Source organism: Mytilus edulis, chromosome 1 (genome assembly GCF_963676685.1).
Source record: "Mytilus edulis chromosome 1, xbMytEdul2.2, whole genome shotgun sequence".
NCBI lineage: Eukaryota > Metazoa > Mollusca > Bivalvia > Mytilida > Mytilidae > Mytilus > Mytilus edulis.
In genome coordinates, this window is record NC_092344.1 from 13262901 (window position 1) to 13280563 (window position 17663).

At 32.3% G+C, this 17663-nt stretch overlaps 1 protein-coding gene across 3 annotated transcripts in view; it reads left to right on the top strand.

The window, feature by feature from the left end:
• LOC139524397 (pleckstrin homology domain-containing family G member 7-like) overlaps positions 1-17663 on the top strand; it is a 107340-nt gene that overhangs the window by 38392 nt on the left and 51285 nt on the right. For all 3 annotated transcript variants that reach the window (XR_011664791.1, XM_071319172.1, XM_071319179.1), the window contains exon 2: positions 8951-9827. Coding sequence is in view for 2 of the 3 variants with exons in the window: in XM_071319172.1 (XP_071175273.1) it covers positions 8951-9827 (877 nt within the window). In the remaining variant the exon portion in view is untranslated. The remainder of the gene's footprint in view (positions 1-8950; positions 9828-17663) is intronic.

Here is a 17663-nt window from a genome sequence, read left to right on the forward strand (position 1 = left end):
ACAATTCTGTTGCTGACCGAGCTTGACGAAAATATACGTAATTGACAAGCAATTAAAGCTACACAGAAATATAATATTACTTCAAAGCCTCCTACATAATTATAACGATGGGGTCAGATCTTCTAAACTTCTAGGCTCAGCCAAAGAAGCAGCAGTTAGAAGAAGAATTTTGCGTTTTTATATACAACCGATAGAATCTTCTCAAATGTCTTTGACGAAGAAACTGATATTTTTGTAGTTTGTGTTCTTTGTTTCAAATCACGGAGAATGCTTGAAGGAAACAAACTGTTGTTCCTGTTTATATTTGATATTTGAGAGTATTTTACTTAAAGACTAAAATATTGTACAAAAATAACATGTACACGACAAATATATTGTATTAGGAATACATTCTCGACCTCCTCAGGCATAGATTACCTTAGACGGTTTTGGCACAACTTTTTGGAATTTTCGATCCTCAATGCTCTTTAACTTTGTACTTGTTTGGGATTATAAATATTTTTGATTTGAGCGTCACTGATGAGTCTTATGTAGACGAAACGCGCGTCTGGCGTACTTAATTATAATCCTGGTACCTTTGATAACTATTTACACCACTGGGTCGATGCCACTGCTGGTGGACGTTTCGTCCCCGAGGGTATCACCAGCCCAGTAGTCAACACTTCGATGTTGACATGAATATCAATAATGTGGTCATTTTTATAAATTTCCTGTAACAAAACTTTGAAATTTTTGAAAAAAAGTAAGGATTTTCTTATCCCAGGCATAGATTACCTTAGACGGTTTTGGCACAACTTTTTGGAATTTTCGATCCTCAATGCTCTTTAACTTTGTACTTGTTTGGGATTATAAATATTTTTGATTTGAGCGTCACTGATGAGTCTTATGTAGACGAAACGCGCGTCTGGCGTACTTAATTATAATCCTGGTACCTTTGATAACTATTTACACCACTGGGTCGATGCCACTGCTGGTGGACGTTTCGTCCCCGAGGGTATCACCAGCCCAGTAGTCAACACTTCGATGTTGACATGAATATCAATAATGTGGTCATTTTTATAAATTTCCTGTAACAAAACTTTGAAATTTTTGAAAAAAAGTAAGGATTTTCTTATCCCAGGCATAGATTACCTTAGACGGTTTTGGCACAACTTTTTGGAATTTTCGATCCTCAATGCTCTTTAACTTTGTACTTGTTTGGGATTATAAATATTTTTGATTTGAGCGTCACTGATGAGTCTTATGTAGACGAAACGCGCATCTGGCGTACTAAATTATAATCCTGGTACCTTTGATAACTATTGTAATATATTGTGTCTTATTATATTTTTTAAAATTATATTATAAAAATGTTTGTTTGGAGCTTACACGCAGGTACCTACCAAAACCATGCAAACGTCTTCTATATAGCAAACAACACTTGCTAATGTCAATTGAAATCTATTTCAGCAATTTTTAATATTTGTGATAAACCAATGTATTCGCAGGTTAGATCATGTTATTCGTGTATTTTGTCTTGCGCAATTATTTAGTTCTAACCTATCGCCCTTTTAAAATTAGTATAACATTCTTTTTTTTAATGCATGGTATCATTATATCACACAAAATTCTACTTTTTTATTCTTAGATTATTGCATATGATTTATGATAGTTTCAATAAAGCTTCAATACTTCAACAGAATTTTGATTTCAATTTAATCTTCTCATTTATAATCGTATTAGTTAACTTTGGTCATGGTCATATTAAAATAGAAGCCATGACACCAAGGCTGTCCTCGATAAATCTATCTTTCAGTAGAACATTCATACAATTTTTAGAACGTAGAATTTAATCTACAGATATATCATATAAGCAATGTCAAAGTAAAGGGTCATTCTTTAAAGTTAGATGTTTGTAAGTCGTTAAATGTAAAAATAATGGTAAATTCATTGTTCTTGTTTAGCTCTATAAACGAAAAAAGAAAATAATATGCTGCAATAATTGAATGTAGCCGAATCATTGATAAGCTCATACGGACCTTTTTTAGCAGTTTTTAATACTTCCCGTTACCTTAACGGAAGAAAGTTCTTAGTACTTTGCCTGTCCGTGTAAACCAATAAGAATTAAATGGCGTAGTAATATGAAGTAAAATAAGTAGACCTTTCATAGTTTCCTGGAGTAGGGCCTATTGACCCATTGAGACCATAACGGATTCTGAAAGCGAAACGCTAAATACCATGAACAGTATCAAACTAAAAAAGGATTAATTCAAAAATAAAATAAAAAAATTACCACGGTCAGTTTTGCTTTCGAGAATTTGAATCTTAACTTCTAATAAAAGTTTATTATTCAGAATCTGAGAATTTGCAATAAACTTGCATCAGTTGAATTTAAATATGATGCATTTTCATCGATTACTATATAATGTCAACATACATAATTTTTCTTAGGTACAAATATATGGTAGCAAATCTATGTTATAATGATAACCTTCCAAATTTTAAATTTGAATGCAAAAATCATTACGAACTAGACGGTTTGTGGATATCAAGATGAAACTGATGTTTCTATCACGAATAAAGCAGATTTGTATTTATCTTTCTACGAAATTAAATACTTGTGCAGCCTCTATTTTGCACCGCAATGAAACTGAAACCAATGCAAAAGTGAAAGTGAAATGATTACGCTCGTTACTACCATGTAACAATAGATCTATTGAACACGATGATAGTATTTTCAATTAAAATAGGATTTACGCTAACGCATTAAAATGTCAGAAAACTTAAAAGAATGCGGTAATGAGTGTTTTTTGAAGCTTTAAAAGAAAATCGTATGTATGATATTCCTTGGAGGAATTCTTTGTAGAGATACAATAATGCCTTAAAGCGAGGAAAAGAGTAACGACTGATATTTAGAATTGTTTTGCTGCTAATTAAACGGTCATTGCACATGTTTGCACCTGTCCTAAGTCAGGAATCTGATGTACAGTAGTTGTCGTTTGTTTATGTAATATATACGTGTTTCTCGTTTCTCGTTTTGTTTATATAGATTAGACCGTTGGTTTTCCCGTTTGAATGGTTTTACACTAGTAATTTTGGGGCCCTTTATAGCTTGTTGTTCGGTGTGAGCCAAGGCTCCGTGTTGAAGGCCGTACTTTAACCTATAATGGTTTACCTTTTAAATTGTTATTTGTATGGAGAGTTGTCTCATTGGCACTCACACCACATCTTCCTATATCTATTGATATTTCTTCAAATTTTAAAGGAAACATTACTTTTTACGGCTACTTTTAGAATTGGTCGTAAACATGTCCAAAATGTTAATGTTTGCATAAAACTGAAATGCATTGAACAGTACTTAGATTTAGATAGTTTATTCTCATAAAACCATGCAAGTACAAAGGTTACAGAGAAGTTAAAAAATAATATACATACAAATAAAAAATGCATAAAATTCAAAATTTCGGATGAGATAACATATAAAACAATATATATATAGACTAATATAGTCAAATGTAAAAGTTAAGATTGTATAAAGAAATACTTTCTATAAGTATAAATATGGTAAATAAATTATAGTTGTTAAGAAGGAGTGAGCTTATTAATACATCTTATAAAATTGCAGAGGTTTCTTAGTGCCTTTGGTTTTTTTTAATTAAACAGTTTGTTGAATGTAATAATGTTATGTCTTGGTATTAGTTCATTTGGAATAAATCTTCTTCTTTCATCTTGTAAAGCCGGGCAAACAAAAATATAGTGGTATTCGTCTCCGATATCTCTTTTCGTACATATTGAACATTTTCTATCACTTTTGTCAATGTTATGACATCTCCCCTTTTCTATTGGCAGTGAATGATTCGATGTTCGGAATTTACAAAGTGTATATATCTCTCGGTCATTTATGATGTTGAAATAATTCTCAAATTCAAAACTTTCCTTAAAGAGCCTATAAGTAATGCATTTTGATGTGTTCTGAATAGCTGAATTCCAAATTTGTTTAAACTGGTCAATTAATCTAACTTTGATACTTTTTGGTAACCATTTGGTGAGGTCTGTTTTTTGCAAATATTAAAATAAGTTTGAAAATCCGGCATTGTCCAATATATTTTTAATGTTCTTTATCCATAAAATATCATCATTGTTTGTGTGATATCGGGAATATACAAATTTATATTTATAGATTGATAACTTATTTTCATCTATAAGCAGCCGGCACCAATATGATATCATTCGACATTTAATGCTTATTTCCAATGGGTATCGTCCAGTTTCACCGTACACAATCATGCTTGGGGTAGATCTTTTGAGGTGTAGTAAATGCTTTAAAAATTTGAAATATACTTGTTCAATAATGTCATTTTTTCCAAATCCCCATACTTCACATCCGTATAAAAGAATTGGTTTCACCAGTTTGTCAAATAACTCTAATTGGCATTCAGTTGATAAATTACACTGCCTCCCTTTTTTAATAGCGTTGTACATAGCTTTTGTTGCTTTTTCTGATAGTCTTTTCTTTGCTTTATTGAAGGATCCATATCTGGTTAACAATAGTCCAAGGTAGTTAAATTCTTTCACTATTTCAATTTTCTTTTCTTCATAAATGAAATTAATATTATTAGGCTGTCTTCCTTTAGAGAAAATTAAAACTTTAGTCTTAGATGTATTTATTTTAAGTTTCCAAGTATCACAATATTCACTGAAACAATTTAATTGCATTTGAAGGTCTTCCTTTGTTTCTGACATTAGAACAGTATCATCTGCATATAATAAAATGAACAGCTTTAAAAAGATATTGAGGTTAGTTTCAAGGGGGTTCGATATTGATGAAAAACCTTTCACATTATGTGATAGCAAAAAATGAGTGAGGTCATTGATATATAAAGAGAATAATAGAGGGGAACGATTTCATGGGAAAAATCAGATTTTTGATTATTGTATATAACTCTTGATTTTATATTATTGTACATACTATGTATTACTGTGTGCATTTTTCCATCAATGTGATTCAATGCCGTCTTAATTATATAAACCATAGGCCGTTTCTCCAAACTGTGTCGAACGCCTTAGCAAAATCAATAAAATCACAGAATAACTTTTTCTTTTGCGATCTAGCTAGGTCGAAGATACTTTGTAATATAAATATGTTATCTGTTGTTGAATAATTTTTCTAAAGCCACTTTGATTGTTATGTATTATTGAAAAGTTTTCGAAATATTTCGTTAATCGTTCATTTAGGATGGACGTAAACAGTTTTCCAAAACAGCTAAGAATAGTGATAGGTCTATAATTTTGCGGATCTTGTTGATTTCCTTTATTTTTAAATAAAGGGTGTATATTTCCAGATAACTAACTGTCTGGTATGATTCCTGTGCCGTAGCTTTGAAGAATTCGTTTATAATCAGATCATCACCGCTTGCCTTGTTATTTTTCAAGCTTTTTATATTTCTTATTATTTCATGGGGCGTAATCATTTCATTTAATAAATCATTTTCGATATTTCTTTCAAACTCTTCGTAGTTTAGCTCTTGTTCTTCTTCTTTATTTCCTTGATTTAAATTGTTGAAAAAATCATAAAGTTTTTTAATTGAAATATTAGGTTGTTTCTTCCTAGAGCCTCCATTTAGAATTTTGCAGTACCCTTTTGAGTTCGTGGTTTTCATATTTTTCATATCATTTCGCACATTTTTCCTATAGTTTTTTTTATATTTCTGTACCTGGTATTTTTGTATCGTCTTTCACTGCGTTTTTTATATTCCTGGTTTACAATGGATTTGTTTAATTTATATTTTCTACTGTATTTTCTCCCATTTTTCCTAGCAATTCTACAATCTATGTTAAACCATGGTTTTTCATCTTGTGATCTTGTACTCTGATGGGTATTTTCGTTCTTTGACTTGTTATTTAAGGTTCCGAATGTTTTCTTTGCAGAAGTAACAAATATGTTCGTAAAATTTTCTACAGCTTTGTTAAATATGTTCGAATCAGCAGGAAAAAGATTGGTTTCTTCAAGGTGATTTTCTAATTCAGAAATCTTTTCTCTGTCTAAATTTATAATAAAATCTTCTTTCTTGTTTATATCCCATTTCTTTATTTTCTCTCCGCTCATTGAATTAATCGGCACAGATCCATATCCACATGTACATTTATTTATGTCGACATCTATATCTAAAGGGCTGTGGATATCGGAATATAAACAAATAAAATCTAAAACTTTCGAATTTGATATAATGTTAATAAAATCTAGCGACCCTATGAAATAATTAACAACTGCAGCATTTTTGCTCGTCCGTTCCCCCGTCATATATCTCCTATGCGGCCGTTTATAATATACATATTTGTAAATTTGCATAAATCAAGTAATAGTATCCCATATTTTTTTTGTTTTATCTTTATTATTTCTTGCTATCGGTATGTTGTAGATTTCGAATTTATAGGTGTCGTTTTCTGTGATTTCCGGTAAATTCAGATTATCAGAAATATCATTTCCATCAGTTATGATAAAATCAGCATCAGTCGATGTTCTACTGTTGAAATCGCCATTTAAGCACATATATTTGCATTTAGTTGAAAACTTTAGAATATCAGTTTCGATTTCGCGAAAGGCGTCGGGTGAACTATATTTTGTGTTTTCCGGTGGAATATAAACAGACCCAATGACTATTTCAGCATCAAGTTTAGTATATGATGATGAGATTTCAAACTATATAACAAAGTTACTATCACTCGATAGGAATTTTATATGATCGCATAATTTTTCTTTATAAAGAACCATAAGTCCACCAGATTTTCTAAATGTCATATCGTGCCTGTTTTTCATTTTACTGATATAGCCAGGTACGAAAATTTCATCACAATTGTCAGTTTTACTTTTTTGAAGATATTATATCATAACGATTAATTAATTCTATAAATTCAGGATATTGTAGTCGTTTCTTTATGCCACAGACATTTAAACTAAGAATATTTAATTCACAAAAACTATTGTTTATAGCCACACAATTACATCTTTTTTTCATTTTCATCGTGCCCCTATGATTCTGGTTCTGACTCATGTCTTGCTCGTTATTGTGATTTCCTGTTATCTGTTGGTGGTGTTCCTGAGAAGGAAGTCGACTGTTGGGGTTTTTGTCCACCAGGTGATTGTTTCTTAATTTCCGGTTTAAAAATAATTCCTTCAAAAAACAGCTTATCTTTTATCATGTATGCTCTTTTTTCCTTTTTTCTTTGCCTCTTTCATCACGGGGTACAGTTTTTTTCTCTCTCTTCAATCTCTCTTGGGAACTGAGTATTTATGCCAAAGTTTGGTACAACATATAAGCTTTTACACATTCCAGACGGATTTGTTATTAATTTTACCTTTAAAATTGATAGGGGTATGTGTTATCGACCTTGTGTACACACGTCTGTCGTGCACGGATTGTTCTTAAAATAGACATCATCTACTGAAAGCTATCTGAAAAACCAAGTGTCCAAAACTATAATATCATTCCTTATACACATCCAACAATAATTGAATTGGTATTTTTCTAGAAACACTTTGGTTCTGTTAAAAAAAAAAAGCATTATTCATTTAAGTTTTGAATGTTGAGTTGGAAAGGATATCGATTAGTGTCGATATTTAAATCAAAGCCGTCGTAAAACTGTTAATCAATTGTTATAAGAAGATTGTTAAAACCCAGAAAGTGTTGTCAAAATTATGATAAAAGTACAACGATACAAGTTGTACGTTTACAACATTTTCAACCATACATTTTGATAATGAATGCAGCCATGCTATGCTCATAACAAAAACTTATTTGTTTATACTGTTTCTTTAATTGGTTAGGAGCCGCAAATTAATCCTCTTTAAAATGAAAACAAGTTAACATTTTTAAAATTGGTTTGTCCATACAATGTTCTGGATTCCTTTTTATCTGAAAATATTAAATCAAAAACATTTAAAAACACCAGACGTTTAAACGCGTGTTGAATGTCTTAAGAGTGACGACTCATACAAAACACATTTTTATGATAAAGTTAGCTTAAAATACTCGTGCCTTTATTTTTGTATCATAGCCCTTTACAACTCATATAAAAGCTCACACATGGGAGCCAGTAGGCGATCACTATACATATCTACTGAATCATCTATGTTTATGAACACACGTGGAACAAATAAAAACAAATGAAATCATACAATATATTAAATTTTAAATCGATTAGTTTCATGTTCGAAAATTACGTTGCTTTTTGTTTATTGCTCTCCAATTGTTTTACTGTCAGGAATGTGGCATTTACCTATAATATTAGATTCACTATCAGGTGAGAAATATCAAGAACTCATTAAAATTTACCTGGAATAAAACATAAATCGCGAAGTGAATAACAATAAACACAGCATCTCTGTTTACATAAAATAGCTACATACGGGCATCTCTTTTACTTTATACTACTAGTGTTCGTCTTGTTTTCAAAACGATTAAGGCGTTCTCTTTTTTTTTAATTTAAGTCTGCTAGGAGTTGAAAGTTTTCACGTTATATTGCGTAGGCTATTTAAAGGCTTCTTTATAATTTCGTTAAAAATATATTCTGTTCATTTGATACATAGGATTGTCCGCGTGGTATTACATGAGAAGAGAACGTGTTCTATTGCAATTTTGATGAAAATATTTCATACGTGATATTAATTTCCGTCTTAATTTGTCATGAGATAATTCCACATCAACGAGTTTAAAGAAATGATCTTCCTGACAAAGATCATCGAAAATGTCATGATAAAACATTGACTTTTATGGCTTCTGCCAAATAAGGATAACAATACATCGTTAACGACATATTTAAACGACATTTTGCTTATAGCAATTCGTTGTTTGTTATTTTCATTGCCGTTTTCCATTTTACTAATAGCTTACATGCCGATGCTTCGATATGAAATATAATTACGGTAATTACACTGTATTTTGACGTTATATTTCATATCTTTATCTTGCAGAGCCAGATAATTATTCAGATGGAAGTTGTTATTCACAGACAAGACGTTTTGACAGATTTTCAACTCGCACACTTCCGGTGAGACGGAAACGATACCACTCCTATGACAAATCTTATGTCCATAATGATAATACCCCTGGGCAAAACTCGATTAATCCACATGAGCCTTGTTGTAATAACCGATCTCCATCAAAACGTAAAAGAGATCTTTTTTCGAAGCGGCGATCATATTCATCAAGTTCTTTACCGACAAGAGTCGCAAGCGCACCATGTGAATTAAGCAGCATGGCGGAATGTGATGAAAACGAGACTGATGTTGACTTGTTCGATACGGACCAGAAACAAAGTGATAGTACATGTAGTAGTAGTCGTCATTCTTCCATTGATAGTTGTTATAGTGAAGTGTCGAGTTTGCCTGACAGAAGAAGATCATCATGTAACAGTTGTTGTTCAGGTATTGATGGAGGAATATATAGTGTTTTTGATATTGTTGGAGAAAGTTTCGAGGCAAGATTCCCATGGCAAAGAGATGTTGCTACACAATGTAATATAGTAATCGACTGTAATAGAGACAGTTCCTACTCACGAAGGTGTTCAGGACAAAACTTACTAGATTCACCTACGTCCCAACAATTACTTCGGCGTAAAAAGTTAGGTCAAAGACCTCATTCAATAGGTTGTGTTGAAAACGAACTATATGACGAGGAGTTGTTACGGGTACGGTTTGAACATTCACAACAACCAAGAAAGTCGGATTCATGTTTACAAGTTTCACCGAGAAGTCAGCGTCGGCGCTCATCGCCGTTTTATCTAGATGACTTTGGGTCTGGTTCAGTTTCAGATCTTGGATCAATTTCAGAAATTCCTGATTTTGAAAGGTAAGCTTTTTTTTTTATTAAAACTGGTTGAAAAATGTTGCAGGAATGTCTTTTAAACAATTCATTTCACTTGTTAATTGAGATTAAAACCCGAAAGGCTTTGTGAGACTCTTGTGGAGAGTTGTCTCATTTGCAATCATATCACATCTTCTTGTTTTATATTGCTTCTGTCTTTATCATTCTGTAATCTAACAAGCGGTACATACATGTATTTACTTTGTGTGTAAATTTTTGCTTGAATAATCAACATTCAACTGGGACACATGTCTTCCTCGATTTCTTTGATTGTTTGATAAAGATCATCATATTTCATTCCAAAAGTTATATAATCTTTGTTTTCACACTTTATCTCAAAATAATCCGCTAAATTTAGAAAATATTTCAAAATTTGTCAATTTTATCATTTCACATCCGTTTAAAGGATAAGAAAGAACTTTAATCTTTAAAAAATGTCTTGCATCAAGTCAGGAATATGGTCATTGTTATATTATAGTTTGTTTCTGTGTGTGTTACATTTTAACGTTGTGTTTCTTTTGTGTCGTTTGATTCCTCTTATATTTGAGTGTGAATTCTTATTATTATAAGACGTGTCACGGTACTTTTCTATCCCAAATTCATGTATTTAGTTTTGATGTTATATTTGTTATTCGCATCGGATTTTGTCTAATGCTTAATTCGTTTCTGTGTGTGTTACATTTTAATGTTGTGTCGTCATTTTCTTGTGTTTAATGCGTTTCCCTTGGTTTTGGTTTATGACCCCGTATTTGTGTTTTTATATCGATTTATGAGTTTAGAACATCGGTATACTACTGCTGCCTTTATTTAACTCAGAAAAGACCTTCAAAAGCATGAAGTATCGCTTTAATTTCTTACACAATATTGATTAATTTTAAATTTATAGAAAAAAAATTATCACGCAAATTATGTACAATGTGATCTGAAGTACAACGTACAAGACGGACATATCCTTTGTTACTGATTAACATCACCACCACAGGTACCGTTGTGACCCATTGCATATGAGTAGTATAAATTAAATTATTTCGTATTGAAATATGTGCTCATAAACCGTGAAATCTTAAGCCATACTTTGAGTCCCTACGCTAAAAACGAGTATGCTTGAAGTAGACAGAACATTACTAATAATTAATATGTACATTTGCTATTCATTATTACAGTCATTCAACCGCGTAAACCTCTACGCTGCATCAATAGACCGTTTACCCCAAAACATCATGGACTAACAACATTCCTTTTTACATGTTCAAATATATTCAAAGCATACACGATTCTCGCCATTCCGTGAGCAATAGAATTTCAATCTACATTCAAATTTCTACGAGTTCTACGAAAAGCTCGAAAACTTGCTATTTTACGTTCTTGCATGTTGATCTTGAAACACTATTTTAAAACATACAATACCATATCGGTCAGCGATGTTTTCGAGCTTTAGGTGGTGTAAAATTGTTAGATTTGGTAAACAGTGTACATGGAAAAGGGACTTTTCTGTGAATATGAATACAAAGAATGCAGTTACATGATTTCTGTAGTGGTACTTATGTGAATTTCTTTTGCAAAATGAAGTAAGAACGAGTAGAACAAATATATTACAATATTTTCATATTATTTTCTCCTTTTTACATTCATAGTCAATGCACAAAAACGATAAATGAAACTAAACGATTATCACTACGAATAGGTATTTCAAAAATTGCAAATATGTATTAAATAGATGGCGAAAAGGTTTCATTTTTATAACCATACTTTATCTAGTCTGTATTGAAACACTTTTAGAAGCAATCATATTGATTATAACCTGGGTTTAATAATATGCTATAAACTGTCTAAATATCCTGTTTAAAATGACGTGTAAACTGCAGGGGATATAAACGTCATTCAAAGCCAGAATATCTTCAAATAGTCATGTTATATGATTGCTAAAAGTATTATATTTATTACAATGTAAATCAAAATGAAGTGTATTTACTGCTATGTTTCACACGTAAACTTTTGTTATATTGTTTACAGGTTCGAAACGCAAATAATTTTTACAATATTCATTATTTTATTCGTTAGAACCACAATCAAAAGGCGTTTTTTTGTTGTATATTAAACTTTGCTAACGTTAATTTCTGAATACTGTAATCGTTACAATCAAATATGTGGATTGAATGCTAATGTTTTTGGAATTCAAAATTCCTGTTGTTTTTTTCATTGAGGGGACATAATTTTCACTGTTTTTTAAAAGAGGGACGAAAGATACCAAAGGGACAGTCAAACTCATAAATCTAAAACAAACTGACAACGCCATGGCTAAAAATGAAAAAGACAAACAGAAAAACAATAGTACACATGACACAACATAGAAAACTAGAGAATAAACAACACGAACCCCACCAAAAAATAGGGGTGATCTCAGGTGCCCGGAAGGGTAAGCAGATCCTGCTCCACATGCGGCACCCGTCGTGTTGCTTATGTGATAACAAATCCGGTAAATAGTCTAATTCGGTAGGTCACATTCAGGAAAGGGAAGGGGATTGTAGTTACGACGTAAGGAACATATCCGATATCATTTGTGATACGGTTATTCCATAACGGTCAACCAACTCGTGATGGCGTCTGTAAAATTTACGAAGGGATGATTTCAACTTCACCATTTGGAACTCTTGGTTTAATAGCTTCCTTGTGAGCAGCAACCCTCTATCAGGAAAATCATGATAGGAAATGCAAGTACGGGAATATCGTATCAATTGGGAAATATATACCCCGTATGCAGGTGCTGCTGGAATGTTGCTACTTAGAAATGGAAAGTTAACAATTGGAAAGCTGAAATCATCTCTTTTGTCGTAAAGTTTTGTTTTCAACCGACCCTCATTGTCAATTTCTAGATGTAAGTCAAGATATGAGGCCGACTTAACTGTATCTGTAGTATCCTTTACTTCTAGCTCGATTGGATAGATGCGTTCCACATAGTCACCAAATTTTGAATTATTTAGTGAAAGAACATCATCTATATAGCGAAACGTAGAGTTAAAGGATAGTGCTAACTTCTTATCTTTCTTCAGTTCCTGCATGAAGTCAGCCTCATAATAATAAAGAAACAAGTCGGCAAGTAGAGGGGCACAGTTTGTTCCCATTGGAATGCCGACAGTCTGTTGAAAAACACGTCCTCCGAACGTTTTTGTTATTATGATTTGAATGTTTCGTCTTAATTGTTGAAGTCATCAACCATGTGTCTCTTAGTATTTTCGTAGCTGTTTACCTTCCAGAAGTTTTGTGTTGCAAATGACAGTTGTTGAAAAATATTTTACTTTAATTTCACTCAATTAGACCCAAACATACACATTTCAATTGTATGCAACGTTTAATTCTGTAATGGAGACAACCTTGTCCTACTAAGTTGTCTCATTTGAGATGGCTTCAAATGATGCGTTTCCCGCCCTTAGTTTATTAACTATATTTACAAACAGATGATTCGCTTGTAAGGTGATCAGGGTGGAGAATGAGAATACTGGGCACAAAATAGATTAATTGAAACAATTTACATTCTCTTGTTATGCTGTTTTGCATAAGCTATGAACTTAGTCCAGGGTTAATATATTTCTTCAATATTGTGTAATAAATGTATATTTTCTGCTTAATGTTAAGTTACAAAAAAGGTCAAAAGTAAGGTGAATCATTTCGTCTTTTCGTCGTTTTTTCATGTTTTAATGGTACTTATTGTAAATGAATATAGTTTAAATCCTTTTTAATGGACGTTGTCTGTATTCATCGTGATATAATCAACCTATTTATGAGAAGTTCTTGTGCACTTTACAAGGAATGTAGGTCTTAAAATGTTGTCAATATTCGATTATCTTTAAACAATTGGTTTGTATATGTCTATATCTAAATTACCAAGTAACGGCCTTCTTTTATACAGATATCCTCTTAGCTATAGCTGTAAGTGTGAAGTTGATTAATTATAAACACTTTTACAGTTTCAACAAAATTATTGGAATTGACTTGAAAGCATGATTTACCAACCTTTGTCTGTCTATTTAATTATCTTTTTGATATGCAAACATTAACCAGTCCTTTGATAGACATTTCACTTGCCTCAGTTGTAATGGCGAAGCTTTGACAGTTTCTCTGAAAAATAATTATTAATGTAGGGAAAAAAATTGTAAACAGATATTAAATGTCATCAAAATAATTGACGTTTACCTAATTTAAGTGTTTTTCTTCCAAGGTTGCAAATAACATTAATCTGAAATATCGATCAAACAAATAAAGTAGTCTCCAGAGTCTTGGATAGCCAAACCGCCACGGAGGTATTTTAGAAAATGGAACAATTACTATAACCGGCGAACCCTTGAATACGTGGAAAAACTAGCGCCCCAGTGAGCCCAATTTCATTGCAATTACTAAACAAAATCAATATACGTCGACACGAATTCCTTTGAATTTTCAATACTCAGGTGTGAACTGAAGGATTCTGGAATTTGCTTGAATGCTAGTACTTGATTTATTGAAATATAACGTGTTTTTGTAACATGTTGAGGAAAACAAGGTTGTAGTGCGACTTTACAAATCTCGGCCATGAATTTTGTATAAGTTGTCATTTTTTTTTCTTGATTTTATCTGTGCAAAAAGTTTAATTTAAAACAGCTGATCCTCTTAACTTATAATGGAAAAGGGAGCTCTCAAACAGTTGTAACCCTCCCATTGCAATCTTTAATCACCTGTTCTAAGCCAGAAACATATAATCAAGTGAGTATCATTCTTTGCCGTCTGTCACAAGTAATGTATGTATATAATCTATACATTACACGGTATAAGTCAAAATTAAGATGAATGGTTTGATAATTAACGTCCAGTTTGCATATCAAGACGAGAAACAAGATTTAAAGGAACCGCTGGTACGTACTAGACCCTTATTATTAGCTTTCAAGGTAAACATTTATTCACAAAAGTACTGAACTCCTAGGTAAATTCGAAACGGGAGATGTCCACAAAATCTACAAAATCAAGGGACCGACTTTTCGAAAGAAAATTGTGGGTTAAACCTTAGCTACATGTAGCTTGACCTTTCACTTGTACGACACCTATTTAAAGTTCCGTTATAATGACAACATTTGCAGAGCAACTCAATTATACATATCTGTGACATCAATTGGGACACAGCAGCCAAACCTGTGTATACATACATTACAGACATACATATCTGTGACATCAATTGGGACACAGCAGCCAAACCTGTGTATACATACATTACAGACATACATATCTGTGACATCAATTGGGACACAGCAGCCAAACCTGTGTATACATACATTACAGACATACATATCTGTGACATCAATTGGGACACAGCAGCCAAACCTGTGAATACATACATTACAGATGTACAATACAACTGACTACAAAAACACATACTAATATATATGACAAACATTTCAACATAAACATTATTGCAGTTGATAGTAATTCTGACAAAGCCCCTTACATAAGGTTTTATAGTTGAATAAAGTACAAATCAACTGTTAAAACCTTTATTTTTGTGGCATTAAATCACATCTTGCGACATACCAGCACTAGGAACGAAAGTCAAAACCCCGATCGTCGGATGCACCATTATCGAGTCATGTCAAAGAGTCGTTAAACTAAAAAGAACAGTGTACACTTATTGACTGGGTATGAGTGTAAAAGTAAGTTTATTATCCCTCGGTGCAACTATTGGCCTGATGTGTAGCTGAGGGGACAATAAACTTACTATTTTATGGAAATACAGTCAGTTAGTGTTTCATTATATCGAAAAATACAATAGCCAATAGATTAACTATCGCTATATAAAAAGCAGAAACTAAATCATACTGTTGAACTTTTACTTCATAAATATTTTGAAATGTTAAGCTACGTTCTGTTCTGATGTCAAACCCTAGATATAATAGGTTAAATGCGAAGTCATAATCCCGCGGCATTTTCAAAATCATCAGATCACGTAGCTGCATTTGAAATTCTGCCAAATGTAATGACGTTTGCGATCTAATAGGTTCGTCACGGTCCAATACTAGTAGTCGGAAACTATTGAAAGGTCAAAAAGTTCAACACTTGCAATTTGAAAAATAGTCAAAATATTGTGTACTTATTTTATATAGAAAATATAACTGAGTTATAATAAAGTAGCATACACAACGTCAGCACATAAGCTCAATAACTCAAGTTATTTGTGAAGATACTTAATATTTAAATGTAAAGCATTTTTTTGCAAAACCCTAGGTCATTTATATTTGGCTCAGACACCGATGAAGTTCTACAAAGTCAGAGTAGCAGCTGCAATATCGTAAGAGTTTAGAAAAGTACTGACTGTAGGCAACTTCTGGGGTATGTGTGTATAAAATAGGTTGACGAATCTCTATTTGTGGTTTCTTTAACCTTTAGTTCAGAAAGGTGAACTGATGGGACCAATTGAAAATCAGGGAAGCTTGGATTTGTTAAACAAAGTACCTTGTGTTTTTACAAGTGTCCGTGGGAACTCCGGCGCATATGACAATAAGAAAAAGTCGACCATTACAGTTAATTCCCATTGGAGTGCCAACTTGTTGCAGAATTCTGATCCCAAATTAAAAAAATATGTTTGAATTTTGGAAACTCCAGACTGCTGATCATTTATTCGATTGATGTAGCATGTTTTTTTTTATCGATTTATACTAGAAATGATGAAACACACCAAGTCCATATGCATTATATAAGAGACACAAAATAATAGAGACTTGATTGTAAAATAGCTGTTCCCATGTATACAGATACTTACGACCACGCTACTTAATGCAACGAAAGTGAAATCAAATTATGAACTATGAAATAGATCAGAAGCCTAGTAATTAGGGAGAAGGCTCGTTGAAAGCGTTAGCTATTAGGAAATATATTTTACGTGAAATGTCAGGTGTGACTAAGGGCTATCTATTGCATCTGATTATGGCTAAGAAGTTTCATCAATAAATTTTAAATTACGTAGACAAAGAATTAACCTAGTTGTTACGATGACGGAATAATAGTGTTACTTGCTACACGAAAGGTTTTTCAAGCTTAAAATAAATATAAAAGCCGTATAACTTGATAAAGTTTTAGAGATACTAATAAGAAATGTTGTCGCTTTATGGAAAATTCAGGAAAGGCTTATTGAAATTATGTTTTACATCAGAGTTATTTTATTGTACAAAAACAACTATAATAATTTTAAGATGATTGAAATTAAGTTACTAGTATGTAGAAATATAGAAACCAATTTGGATGCAATTGTCCAGCATACATGAATTATGTGTCATTACCATCTAGTATGATCGTGACTTTAATGATAAACAAATAAATGTATTTCAATACTTGGTCTACACTTACACTGTAAAACAAGCTTTATAACACTTGGGATCTTCTCTTTTTAAGAATAATTTCAATTACGACCCAACTAATGTTTACAGTGTAAGGCAGTAACATCCATTGTGCAAATTTTAACGAACCGGTTGTGCATTTCAACAATAAATGTCTCTTCAGTGGTATTTGATAAAGCCAAAACTTATATACACGTTGAAGAGACGATACAAACAAAAAAAGACTCCAATCTAGACAAGGAATTCATGCATTATATAAAAAAAAAAAGTCGCCGTCAGCTGAAATTCGTAGCGGTTATCGGTAAAAATCATCTTAACTATCAATCGCGTTCACTCGAGATATAGTTTTTCACATTCCATTCATAAATCGCAAAAAGAAAAACCGCTACTGACCTACCTTTTAAGTGATCACACTGTAATAATCCTGACCTTCACTTTTTCCAGAATATTTTCCATTGTAATTCCG